This window comes from Thalassophryne amazonica, chromosome 18 (assembly GCF_902500255.1).
Source record: "Thalassophryne amazonica chromosome 18, fThaAma1.1, whole genome shotgun sequence".
In the NCBI taxonomy this organism is placed as follows: Eukaryota; Metazoa; Chordata; class Actinopteri; order Batrachoidiformes; family Batrachoididae; genus Thalassophryne; species Thalassophryne amazonica.
This window is the reverse complement of record NC_047120.1, coordinates 9,337,790-9,352,567: the sequence shown is the minus strand read 5'-3', so window position 1 is coordinate 9,352,567 and position 14,778 is coordinate 9,337,790. Positions and strand designations below refer to the sequence as shown.

The 14,778-nt window shown below is 41.1% G+C and overlaps 1 protein-coding gene across 1 annotated transcript in view; it reads right to left on the bottom strand.

The window, feature by feature from the left end:
• Nucleotides 1–14,778, bottom strand: part of rfng (RFNG O-fucosylpeptide 3-beta-N-acetylglucosaminyltransferase) — a 51,404-nt gene that overhangs the window by 30,545 nt on the left and 6,081 nt on the right. Inside the window, exon 3 of the mRNA XM_034194230.1 lies at nucleotides 3,584–3,632. Coding sequence (XP_034050121.1) covers nucleotides 3,584–3,632 — 49 coding nt within the window. The remainder of the gene's footprint in view (nucleotides 1–3,583; nucleotides 3,633–14,778) is intronic.

Here is a 14,778-nt window from a genome sequence, read left to right as displayed (position 1 = left end):
GTCCTCAGCCTGAGTCCATCAGGACGCTCATTCCTCTGTTCATAAACGAAGAGGACACCATCCATTAATCTACAAACATTCAACTCAACAACGGCCCATACCTCTTTTCCAGCATTCACTTGATGTTGGATCCAGCTTCTTTAAAGCAGAAAACGAGCTTTAGTTTGAAGTAAAAATACACCATTAAGAATTATTACAGAGCAGGGGCCTCATGTATAAATGTACAAAAACATGGTGAACATCCTCAAAATGGTAACAGCACTCAGGTTTCCAGACATAGGACAGAAGCTGCTGCCTCATCACAGCTGCATTGTTGCGCGCGCACACACACACACACACACACACACACACACACACACACACACACACACACACACACACACACACACACACACACACACACACACACACACACACACACACACACACACACACACACACACACACACACAGAGCTTGGCTCCATGAAGCTACAGAGTGACATGCAGATGGATTTGATACATTGGGGAAAAAGTCAGAATACATCATTTCCAGGAGTTAATGGACTTCATTAACGTGCCACAGTCATGAGAGAACTTAAGTAGGTGACAGTGCCACAGTCTTGAAAGAACTTGGAGGTGAAAGAAAATGTAGACATGTCCTCTGAACATGGAAGCTTGGCCCACCTCTTCTTCAGTGGTTTTGAAGCTTCACTGCCAGCAAAGTTTAGCTGGATGAATAAAATCTATCAATGTGGTATGCACTGATAATAGGATTTTTCGCCCTGGTGTAGTGTGTAGTTGCAGAGTCTTGGTGTACAGTAACGTAGTGTAGATTTACGTACAGTACCGGTATGTTGTGTAGACTTTCTTAAGAATGGTTACCAAGGCTACGGTTACTGGAGTTGCGCACAGAAATGCGGCCAGCCCAGAGTGCAATACAGTGAGGGGCCCGGGGTTGTCTGTGCCCACACAGGTGCTGACCACGCTGGGCTTCCTGGCAACAGGGGCATTCCAGCGTGAGCTGGCCGATCAGTCAGGTGTGTGCCAGTCAACCTTGCGCCAAGCCATGCCAGCTGTGTGGAACGCAATCATCCGAATGTCATCCAGGTCCATCACATTCCAACATTACAGCGCATTTTGCAGCGAGAGCCGGTTTCCAGAATGTAATCGGAGTTATTGACTGCACACATATTGCTATAAAGGCACCATCACATGATGAATTTGTTTTTGTTAATAGGAAACATTTTCATTCCATCAATGTTCACATCATATGTAGGCTAGAGGCTGGCACAGTGCACGATGGGTGGCTACTTGCTGTGTAAATAGTGTATTTGTGTAATTGTTCCAAATGTAAAGCAGCGCAAGTATATTTGGGCATGTGCGCATTGAAATTTTTTTTGTTATTATCAATGCGTTTCCTTTTTCTTGTTGGTGAGACTGGAGCTGCAGGGCGTCTTAACTGATTGTCTCCCTTTGTTCAGAATTTGTCAATAAATGTGTGTGTAAAGTTGTGACGTCACCCACTGTCAATGGTGGCACACCTCATGTTTTTAACCTCAGTGTGTGTGTGTGTGCGCTGTTCTGAGATGACAGTGTTTACATTCTCTCTCTCTCTCTCACACACACACACACACTTTTCCAGTTTCATGATTATTCCATTCAACAGGGTACCAAATAAACTATTTCTGCATGTGTCCACGTCATTTCCAGTCCACTGTAGCTCACACAGGGCATAATTTCTTTTCTGTGTTCATGTTGTCTGATCTGACAGTGCGTGGAATCCCAGCTCCAGGGGGTACTTAAATGGATCGTGCTTGGATCCATGCCTACACACATTTTGATACACCCGGCTATTTTTGTGCCTACTCCAGTTTCTGGGTTTTGGTGTACGCCATGTTTCAATGGCAAATCCACACAGGTCTTGGGGCCTCATGTACAAACATGATAAGGAAATTACTTCACTTCACTTTATTTGTGTCCCCCATGGGGCAATTAGTTTTGCAGCTTGAGAATACATTAAAAGCACATGACACACAGAACACATATCAGTACCATGGTGCAGCATCACAAACAATTACACAGTCCAAACATTAAAAAATACAGTCCATTAAAATGCTTCCACAGTTTTAACTCCTTCCTTGGCCTGTGTTCAGAAAAGTAATGGCTGCAGGAACAAAAGAGAACTTAAATCTGTTACCCTTCACAGAGGGAAACCTGAGCCGTGAGCCAGAAGGTAAATATTGAAATCACTAAAAAGAGGATGAGCAGAGTTCGACAGTATACTCAATGCTTTTCTCTTTACTTGTCTGTAGTATAGGTCAGACAACGTACTCTGTGGTACTCCCAGTACCTTTCCACAGGCCTTCACTATTTTAACCAGTGAATTTTTATCCTTAAGACTGAGATTCCCATACTAGCACAACATAGAAAAGGTTAAAACAGACTCAATACAAGATTTGTAAAAAAGAATCATAACAGTCTTATCCACTTGAACATAAGACAATTTATGAAGACAGAACAGATATTGTTGACCATTTTTACACAACATGTCAGTATTAACATTAAAATTTAGCTTGTGGTCAATTATAGTCCCCAGATACTTATACGTTTCCACAGACTCCACCTGCTGGCCCTTAATGAAGGTAGCCTGAGCTGGTGTGAGCTGTCGTCGGAAGTCCACAGACATCTTTTGTTTTAGCCACGTTTAGTTGTAAATATGACTTATCACACCACTACAAAATCTTCCACCACCGGTCCATGGTTATTCTCATGATTTTGTAAGAGACTAACAATCAAATCAAATTCATTTATATAGCGCCAAATCACAACAAACAGTTGCCCCAAGGCGCTTCATATTGTAAGGCAAAGCCATACAATAATTACGGAAAAACCCCAACTGTCAATGACAGTATCGTCTGCAAATGTCAAAATAAAACGATTTTCGTGATGGCTTTGACAATCATTAGTGTACAATATGTACAGAAGTGGCGAAAGGACACAGCCCTGAGGAGATCCTGTTGAGGACAAAAGGGTGTCTGACATGCACTTACTCTGACTCTCTGTGATCGGTCTGTTAAAAAATCTAAAATCCAAACAACAATATTAAAATCTACAGAAAAATTATTCACAAGTTTGTCGATTAAAATATGAGGTTGGATAGTATTAAAAGCAGATGAAAAGTCAAGAAATAAAAGTTTGGCATGTGCTTTGTTGCCCTCAAGGTGTTTAAAAACAAGATTTAAAAGTGTGGCAGTAGCATCCTCCACTCCATAGCCAGCCCTATAGGCAAACTGGAAGGGATCTAATAATGACTCTACATGTGAAAGCAATTCATGTTACTGAATTACTGATACGTGGACATGCCAATTTCCAGTCACGCTACCCGTCTGTCTCGTCTCAGTCCACCCAGCTATCAAGGGGTCCTGGTCTCTGCTGGGGAACTAATCTGAGATGGACCGGTGTCCCACCAAGGGCAGTCATCAGTCATACACCAACACTTGGGGCAGGACCAACATCTTGTGAAGACTGATTTTTTTTTCCTCCTTACTGTCAGAACTGTAGTTTTTAACCAGAACAGTCAGGTGGAAGCCTGAGATTCATACCTGCTTTCACTTGTAGCTCCTTGTCGTCACCGTCAGTAAATATGTATGTCTGCAACAGACAGACACACACAGTTAACAACACTGCAAATAAACAAATGAACCAATGTCAGTGAGTACATGAGTTTAGCAAAGAAGAGAAAACTAGCCAGCAAGGTCACGGATGACCAAGTCCACCAGATGGCAGGACTCAAATCCCTCTGTTTTTCCCAACTATTACCAGCCAGGTAGCTTCACAACAAAGGACCAAACACAGGAGAGTAAAAGGAAAAAGCTGTTCAAGCTTTCAGTATAGGCCGTATAAAATCATCTTAAAAACAACAGTAATATTATTTTTCTCAGTTATTTCTGGGACAGTTTATTTTCTGACAAAAACCGTGAGTCGAAACTTGACACATTCTCCAGAAATGCTGGTTTGTCAGATTGCAAATGATAGAGAACCATGACCTACTTTCTCTGGGTCAGGCTCTAAAGTCCTCAGACAAACAGAGTTATACAGAAATAAGCCCTTAGCATAAACTTTATTTTGTTTGAGCGAGCAGCCAGCTAACATCACTCCATCTTTCTTTACGCCGATTGGCTGTCACTGTCCTTGCACAGCCTGGGGGAAGCCCCCACCTGATCAATGACATCACTACCAAATGTAAGTCATGGCTTCTGGTTGCTTGAATTTCTCCCCTTAAGGGGTTGAAAGTCTACATCATTTCCAGACAGCGTTAATTTGGATCAAATCGGTAAAAATCACATTATGAATCCCTTATTTAAATTATGAGGAATAAAATTACAGCAGTGCCAAAAACAATTCTTTTCAGGATGACTTAATCCCCTATTGCTCCTGGTGTGTAGTGAGCGCCTTGTATGGCAGCACCCTCAAATCGAGGTGAATGTGAGGCATTATTTGTAAAGTGCTTTGAGCGTCTGATGCAGATGGAAAAGCACTATATAAATGCAATCCATTTACGTCAGCACATTGTCTTAATAGCCCCATTAATTTATGGATTTTTACAGGCTACTGACAGCCCCGTTTCCACCGAGTGGTTCGGGTCGGACCTGCACTGTGTTTTCTGTGTCAGAATGGTTAGTCTCACTGGCAGAATCCTTCTGATAAGTGGAAACACTTATATTGACGAGCGCGCACTTGCACGGTGCCCGCGGCTTCTCCACTTGACATGGAGGCAAAACTGAGTATTTCATATTTTTTGTTTTATTGTCTTGTGGATCAAGGCATAATGTCATTGCATGCAGACAGAAGCGTGACAAGCAGATGAGGAACTACGGGAGTCTTTTTGACTTGCAGCACAAAGTGGCTCGTTAAGAGCAAAGACTCGATCCATCAGCCACAAAAGGAATTAAATTATTTTCAGATGTCATTGTGTAAAGGTGGATAAGTTTAAACATGATTTCATTGAAACGGACAGGTAAGACTATATTATTTACTCCTTCTGTGAATGGTTTTAATATTTAATAATAACGTGTTATGCCACTAACATACAGTACATTAACTGTATTCAAAAAGGAAACAATATTTATTTTAAAAATAACTGATATTTTCAGTCCCTCGTGTAATTTTTCAGATTTGAAATGTACGTATGTACATTTTTTGAAGAAAAAAAAAAAAAAAATCCACACTTCCCCATCACATTTTTTCTAATGTCAAGGACAGTAAAACAAACTTTCAAAAAAAATTTATCAGTCGACTATGACTACAAAGCTAGAAAAAAAAGAAGTTTATCTGTTGCATTTCGAAACTGCCTGCTTTATTTATTCATTTTATAATCTTATATCTTATAATCTTTCTGCTCGCCAAGTGCTTGCTCATAGGGGGTCGTTTTGACCGTTGAGGTTTTTCTGAAATTATTGTGTGGCTTTTGCCTTACAATATAAAGCGTCTTGGGGCAACTGTTTGTTGTGATTTGGTGCTATATAAATAAAATTGATTTGATCACCATTTTGTGTTCTCAACTCTGCCAATATCGTCACTGCTGTCAGACTGAAGGTTTTCCTCCAAGGTCCCTCACTTTCATCTAAACAAGACTCAAAACCATAAGGCTGTGTTGTCCACAGCAGCTTCAGAATCCCCTTCAGACTGGAATTAAAAAAAAAAAAAAAAAAAAAAAAAAAAGCACACACAAGAAAAAAAAAAAAATCTTCAGTAAACAGCTCGACCTCCACTGTGTTTACAATTGATTTGCGCTTGAATCAGCAGGTCCTGTTCTGGTCAAATCAAATCAAATTTATTAATTTCTATAGCACCAACAGAAGATGAGATTGTCTCAAGGCGCTTCATACAACACAATACCGAAAACAGAGAAAATGTTAATTTAATGTTAATTTTGATACTGTTGACCATAAAATTTTATTATAGAGATTAGAGCATGCCATAGGTATTAAAGGCACTGCGCTGCGGTGGTTTGAATCATATTTGTCTAATAGATTACAATTTGTTCATGTAAATGGGGAATCTTCTTCACAGACTAAAGTTAATTATGGAGTTCCACAAGGTTCTGTGCTAGGACCAATTTTATTCACTTTATACATGCTTCCCTTAGGCAGTATTATTAGACGGTATTGCTTAAATTTTCATTGTTACGCAGATGATACCCAGCGTTATCTATCCATGAAGCCAGAGGACACACACCAATTAGCTAAACTGCAGGATTGTCTTACAGAAATAAAGACATGGATGACCTCTAATTTCCTGCTTTTAAACTCAGATAAAACTGAAGTTATTGTACTTGGCCCCACAAATCTTAGAAACATGGTGTCTAACCAGATCCTTACTCTGGATGGCATTACCCTGACCTCTAGTAATACTGTGAGAAATCTTGGAGTCATTTTTGATCAGGATATGTCATTCAAAGCGCATATTAAACAAATATGTAGGACTGCTTTTTTGCATTTACGCAATATCTCTAAAATCAGAAAGGTCTTGTCTCAGAGTGATGCTGAAAAACTAATTCATGCATTTATTTCCTCTAGGCTGGACTATTGTAATTCATTATCAGGTTGTCCTAAAAGTTCCCTAAAAAGCCTTCAGTTAATTCAAAATGCTGCAGCTAGAGTACTGACGGGGACTAGAAGGAGAGCGCATATCTCACCCATATTGGCCTCTCTTCATTGGCTTCCTGTTAATTCTAGAATAGAATTTAAAATTCTTCTTCTTACTTATAAGGTTTTGAATAATCAGGTCCCATCTTATCTTAGGGACCTCGTAGTACCATATCACCCCAATAGAGCGCTTCGCTCTCAGACTGCAGGCTTACTTGTAGTTCCTAGGGTTTGTACGAGTAGAATGGGAGGCAGAGCCTTCAGCTTTCAGGCTCCTCTCCTGTGGAACCAGCTCCCAATTCAGATCAGGGAGACAGACACCCTCTCTACTTTTAAGATTAGGCTTAAAACTTTCCTTTTTGCTAAAGCTTATAGTTAGGGCTGGATCAGGTGACCCTGAACCATCCCTTAGTTATGCTGCTATAGACATAGACTGCTGGGGGGTTCCCATGATGCACTGTTTCTTTCTCTTTTTGCTCTGTATGCACCACTCTGCATTTAATCATTAGTGATCGATCTCTGCTCCCCTCCACAGCATGTCTTTTTCCTGGTTCTCTCCCTCAGCCCCAACCAGTCCCAGCAGAAGACTGCCCCTCCCTGAGCCTGGTTCTGCTGGAGGTTTCTTCCTGTTAAAAGTGAGTTTTTCCTTCCCACTGTAGCCAAGTGCTTGCTCACAGGGGGTCGTTTTGACCGTTGGGGTTTTACATAATTATTGTATGGCCTTGCCTTACAATATAAAGCGCCTTGGGGCAACTGTTTGTTGTGATTTGGCGCTATATAAAAAAATTGATTGATTGAATAAAAAGACAAAACATAAAAGAGCACAAGAAAAAAAACACTGCCGTATATGTGCCGGGAGATCATTCCACAGAGCTGGGGCACGGTAGGAGAAAGCTCTGTGACCCGTAGACTTTTTATTCACTCTGGGAAAACACAAAAGTCCTGCACCCTGCCAGTGCAGGGACCGAGCCAGTATGTAATGCTTGTCCAGGTCAGCCACACAGGGAGGTGTAAGTCCATGAACAATTTTAAAAGCCAAAAACAGAACCTTAAAATCCGATCTTGCAGCAACAGGAAGCCAGTGAAGAGATGCCAAAATGGGAATAATATGGTCAAACTTTCTGCCTCGAGTCAAAAGTCTGGCAGCAGCATTTTGAACCAGTTGAAGACCCCGAATGTTGGACTGCAGCAAACCAGAAACTAGAACGTTGCAGTAGTCCAATCTAGAAGAGACAAAGGCATGTATCAAAGTCTCAGCATTAGCCATAGACAGGATGGGTTGAATCTTTGCTACATTTCGCAAATGGAAGAAAGCAGTCCTCGTAATTGTCTCTAATAGGATCAAAAATTACCCCAAGATTCCTCACTTAGTCCGTATGATGTATAACACACGAACCCAAGCTAAACGGCAGCTGGTCAAATTGATGCTGATGCCTCGCTGGACCAAGAACCATCATTTCAGTCTTATCAGAGTTTAAAAGTAGGAAGTTACTAGACATCCAGCTTCTCACTGATGCAAGGCAATCTTCTAAGGATTTTATATGAGTAAGATTACCAGCAGTTATCGGCACGTACAGTTGATTATCATCAGCATAGCAATGAAACGCAATCTCAAAACACCACAGTATATTCCCAAGGAGTGCTAATAAAGGGAAAAGAGCAGAGGGCCTAAAACGGATCCCTACAGAACCCCAAACTTCATGTCCCTAAGATCAGAGGTAGTGTTATTGTACAAAACACAGTGAGAATGATGTCAACCACGCAAGGGCGGTTCCAGTAATCTCAAAATGATTCTGCAGCCTATCGAGTAGAAAATGATGATCCATGGTATCAAACACAGAAGTGAGATCCAAAAGCACCAGAACCACACTGGTGTCCGAGTCCATTGCTCGCAGAAGGTTATTCACCACTTTACTGAGAGCTGTCTCTGTGGAGTGATATTTTCTAAAAGCAGACTTCAGTGGCTCAAAAAAGATTATTCTCAGTAAGGTGGTCCACTAGCTGCAGCGAAACCATTTTTTTCAGAATCTTACAGCAAAATGATAGATTTGATATCGGCCAACAATTTTTCAATACACTAGGTTCAAGATTGGACTTCTGAAGTAAAGGTTTAATCACTGCTGATTTGAAACATTTAGGAACAGACCCAGAAGTTAGTGAGAGATTTATAATTTCCAGCACAGTTGGCCCAAGAGTGGGCTGCAGGTCCTTAAACAGTTTTGTTGGTATAGGATCAAATAAGCAGGTTGTGCTTTTTGTTGATGTCACAAGTTTCATCAGTGCGCCTAGCGAGATACTATCAAAATCTGTAAATCTAGGTAACACCTCAGTGGTAGCATCCACCTCCATAGCAGGATGCGGTGGTTGGACCAAGGTATGATATGCTGAACCTAATATCTTCAATTTTCTTCTCGAAATAATCCAAAATGTCCTGTGCTGAAAAGAGAGAGTGGATGTGGCTGTCCATGAGTAAGAAAAGCTACTGTGTCAAACAAAAACTTTGAGTTATGCTTGTTTTTATTGATCAAATCAGAGTAATAGGTCTGCTTTGTAGCCAGTAGTGCATGCCTAAATAGCATCATGCCACACAAGGTGGAACACCTCTAATTTGGAAGTAAGCCATTTCAGTTCTAAACCTCTAGCCTTCTACCTAAGGTCACGCATGAACCAAGGCAACTGTGGCATGGGAAGGTGTGGCCTTAAAAGGAGGTGCAACCTTATCAAGTATAGCCTTGAGCGCTGAATTCAAGCCATCCACAAGACCGTCTACTGACTGAACATTCTCCAAACCTGAAGCCAAAATTTCAGGCAGTCTAAGCTTCGGGTTCAGTCATAGTTGAAGGTTTAATGTGTCGCCACAATAGTAGACAAGGTTTTCACTCCGCTAAACGCAGCAACGTAAATGTAAACCTAATAAATGAGTGGTCAGAGACCACTGAGGTAAGAGGCAAAATGTCAATGTTCATGACAGCAAACCCACGTGCGAGAACCAAATCCAGGGTATTTCCACTAATGTGCATCGAATCCTGAATGCATTGCTGGTATCCTAACACATCCACAAGTTCTATAAATGATTTGCAGAGGGGATCAGAAGGCTTATTTATATGAATGTTAAAGTCACCAATATTCAAAATGTTGTCCACACGAGCTGACAGGCTAGAGATGATGCACCAAATTCATCTAAGAATTCAGAGTGTGGGCCGGGAGGCCTATAAACAGTGGCAAAATAACATGAATCAGACTCAGACAACTTTATTGATCTTAAAAGGGCAATTAATTTCACACCCAATTACCGCATACAAATGTACAGCAATTAATCCACAATTATCACTCGCTGAATGTAATAATGGCCCACATCAGAATTAAAACAACCGCACATATACATCCGATTGCTTATGTACGCTAAACTTTGAAACAGTCCATCATCCGAATTGAGGAAATATGAGTGTGTGTGTGTGTGGGGGGGGGGGGGGGGGCTGCAGCTACACATAGTCGCGCAACCAGCTTGGGGGGAATGGGGAGCTGCCGCAGCTAAAGCTGCACTGCGCCGCGCAGGGGGGAGGGAGTTGTTTGAGCGGGGGATGGGATGGGGTGGGGGATGGGAACAAGAACACAAAGGAGGAGAAGGGAAGGGTAGGAGCATGCGTATTTGTCACTGTCCATGTGTGAGTGGCAGATGAGTTAAGTTTATGTCAGTTTCTGTCCGTGTGTGCTGGAATTGCAAAAAATAAGAAGGCAGCCATTCACCAAGGCCGTAGAAATTCTTCTGGAGGAAAACAATGGGGCATTTTGACCTTCAGAGGCTGATAAGCCTGTCATGTTTATGGTTGAGCAGTGAAAACACATTTGCAGCTCTCATAAACAACCAAATCCAATTTATGAGTATTCGCTGGTCTCCAACATTTGCTCTGAGATGTTATGGCTGCACATTAAATTCAAATGTCTGACTGGCAAACTGTTTTGGGAAGGTGCTCACCAGCCTTCACATGAAGGTGAAGTTGAGACCAGTGGCTCTCAGTTTCACCATTTTTTTTAATGTTGAGTAAAAAGCTGCAGAACAGCTCGGCCTGGATATGATGGTCTAAAACGTAAGTCGTGCTACGATTTTGAAGCACTGATGTAAACACAATATACCACATTATTTCAGTTCATCTTGAAGCTAAAAGTCAACACTCCAAGAACATCTAGATTGTTTCATTTCAATGCCATTGCGGTGGTGAACAGTGGCGAAATTAACTGCAGCTTTACAAGACTGTACATTTTCCATGTCCTACAACTCCAGTTCCAATGAAGTTGGAAAAGAGTGCAGGTACTAGACTGGCCTGCCTGCAGTCCAGATCTGTCGCCCATTGAAAATGTGTGACGCATTATGAAGCACAAAATACGACAACGGAGACCCCAGACTGTTGAACAACTGAAGTTGTACATCAAGCAAGAATGGGAAAGAATTCCACCTACAAAGCTTCAACAATTAGTGTCCTCAGTTCCTAAATGCTTATTGAGTGTTGCTAGAAGGAAAGGTGATGTAACACAGTGGTAAACATACCACTGTCCCAGCTTTTTTTGAAACGGGTTGCAGGCATCCATTTTAAAATGAGCAAATATGTGCACAAAAACAATAAAATTTATCAGTTTGAACATTAAATATATTTTCTTTGTGGTGTATTCAATTGAGTATAGGTTGAAAAGGATTTGCAAATCATTGTATTCTGTGTTTATTTCCATTTTGCACAATGTCCCAACTTCATTGGAATTGGGGTTGTAATTCCAGTATGGCTTTTCTTCAAATCATGCAGCCCAAGAACCCATCAATCAAGATTTGATCATCATGATGAGTCACCAATTCAGAAATGACATCACAAAATTAATCTAGAGATTTAAACATGCAAAAACAGACATCGGCGGAAGATATTAAACACAAAATACTTCTTACTTATGGTACCAGCAACGCAGCACTTACAGTGAGGAAAATAAGTATTTTAACACCTTGCGATTTTCAAGTTCTCCCACTTAGAAATCATGGAGGGGTCTGAAATTTTGTCCACTGTGAGAGAACATAATCTAAAAAAAAAAAAAAATCCAGAAATCACAATGTATGACTTTTTAATAATTTATTTGCATGTTACTGCTGCAAATAAGTATTTCAACACCTGCCAATCAGCAAAATTCTGGCCCTCAAAGACCTGTTAGTCCACCTCTAAAACGTCCACCTCCACTCCACTTATTATTCCAAATTAGAAGCACCTATTTGAGGTCTTCAGCTGCATAAAGACACCTGTCCACCCCACACAATCAGTAAGACTCCAACTACTAACATAGGTAAGACCAAAAAGCTGTCCAAAGACACCAGAGACAAAATTGTAGACCTCCACAAGGCTGGAAAGGGCTACGGGGCAATTGCCAAGTAGCTTGGTGAAAAAAGATTAACTGTTGGAGGATCAACTGTTATTAGTAGAGCCCGACAGATATATCGGTCAGCCGATATTATTGGCCGATATGAGCCCTTTTCAAAGTACTCACTATCAGCCAAAATTTTGCCGATAGAGCACCGATAATTTCTCATAAACAGAACAGTTACTGAAATAATGTTTGTGTCGGCAATGTAAAATGTCCTTGCACCGTTTGTCCAGTAGATGGAGCTCTGACTCCATTCAACTGAGAGCTGCTTACACCCCTGCTTAAATGTGTTCATCACCGGCCCCCATAGTTCGCCGTCACACTGCACTGATCGGCTGACAAAAGCATACAAATAAGTTTATAAGGATGTTTGTAATATCTTTGCGATTACATTCACCCCACATTTCTCCCATTTCAGTTCAACTCAGTTTGATTAACTCAGTTTATGTAGTAATGTGTCTAAAGTGCTTCATTGCGTTGGTCATGCTTTTTATTAAGCCCATGTTGTGTAGACCTTATTTCTAGCATGACAAACTTTTGTTTACTGCTAAGAGGTTGAAACATTCAGATTCACTGGTCGTCCGGAAGGGTTCTGGAAATTACTGCCATTCGCCATTAACCCTCTGCGGCTGACACCATTGTATACGATGGCTGGGACCAAGCTTTACTAAATTGTAAATAACTTTAATGATATGAGATAGAAACTTACTCTTTTTTTTTTTTGCTGAAAAGTTAACTCCGGACTTTCGATCCACCGTCGGCCATCTTGGTACTCCTCATACAAGATGTGTGATGACGTGCGCAATGTGAGTGTCCAATCGGAATTGGTTCTCCGTCACATGGTTTTCCAAAAAACAATCGTAGGGCAGATTTACCTCACGTGATATGGCAAAGATCGTTTTCAGTTTTCAGTAGTGATATCTTACTAGTTGGCCCGTTTGAATAGCCCCCTAACTGCTCCAATATGAGGACAAAGCTTCAGCTTTTAGCTCATACCTTTTTTGTTAAGGGTCCAAAAAAAAGAACATTTTATTCATTAAAAAAATAATAATATCGGCTGATTTATCGGCTGTCAGCAAATCAGCCGATTTATCGATTATCTGCATTTTTTTTTTCATCCAAATATCGTTATCGGCATCAGCCTCAAAAAATCCATATCGGTCGGGCTCTAATTATTAGAAAATGGAAGAAGCTAAACATGACTGTTAATCTCCCTCGGACTGGGGCTCCATGCAAGATCCCACCTCGTGGCGTATCAATGATCCTAAGAAAGGTGAGGAATCAGCCCAGAACTGCACGGGAGGAGCTGGTCAATGACCTGAAGAGAGCTGGCACCACTGTTTCTAAGGTTACTGTGGGTAATACACTAAGACGTCATGGGTTAAAATCATGCATGGCACAGGAGGTTCCCCTGCTTAAATCAGCACACGTCCAGGCCCGTCTTAAGTTTGCCCATGACCATTTGGATGATCCAGAGGAGTCATGGGAGAAAGTTATGTGGTCAGATGAGACCAAAATAGAACTTTTTGGTCTTAATTCCACTCACCGTGTTTGGAGGAAGAAGAATGCTGAGTACCATCCCAAAAACACCGTCCCAACTGTGAAGCACGGGGGTGGAAGCATCATGCTTTAGGGGTGTTTTTCTGCACTGGGGGTGTTTTTCAGGACGACTGCACTGTATTAAGGAGAGGATGACTGGGGCCATGTACTGCAGATTTTTGGGGAACAACCTCCTTCCCTCAGAGCATTGAAGATGGGTCGTGGATGGGTCTTCCAACATGACAATGACCCGAAGCACACAGCCAGGATAACCAAGGAGTGGCTCCGTAAGAAGCATATCAAGGTTCTGGAGTGGCCTAGTCAGTCTCCAGACCAAAACTCAATAGAAAAATCTTTGGAAGGAGCTCAAACTCTGTTTCTCAGTGACAGCCCAGCAACCTGGCTGATCTAGAGAAGATCTGTGTGGCGTAATGTGCCAAAATCCCTGCTGCAGTGTGTGCAAACCTGGTGATGATTTCTAGGTGGGAGAACTTGCAAAATCGCAGGGTGTTCAAATATTTATTTTCCTCACTGTAACTAAAATGACTAAACCAACTGAACTATAAAAACACAATAAATCAATGACACTAACAACACTGTTAAACTAACATGAACCACAATAATATTTAAAAGCCCGAACTCCCATGGTGCACTGCAGCACAGCACTGGTTAGCAAAAACTGCAAATTTCCCCCAAAATATTTGTCCTATCAACTTTGTTTTTGCAGCATTCATCCTTGACTCAAAATACATAAGATACTAAACGGCAAATGTCTGGTCTCCCTGGTTTCTGCGTGATCAATGCCATGCACACACACCACTTGGATATTAATATATTGATTATGAAAATATTGATGTATTTTGTTTTTATTTTTGGTGCCATATGCCCTGAGAAATTGTCATGAACATCGGGAAATTAGCCTGATTTCACCTGCCCCTGATAAACACTCAGAAAGCTCAAGTTATGAGGAATATGACTTTTGGCGATGTCATCTCAGGTCAAGCCCCTAAAATGAATGGGGAAAAATGTTTTTTTTTTTTAGTGGGAAATCAGTGTTTTTTGTGGACTTTGATGGTGAAGTCAAAATGGTTAAAATGTGTATTTCGGAAGGATGTAGTCACATGACTAGTGTTGCTTATTAGGTGGATAGATTTTCCAAAGATAATGTTTTGAGGAGGAAAGTAGGAAGCTTTTTAAATTTGTATTTATCTTTT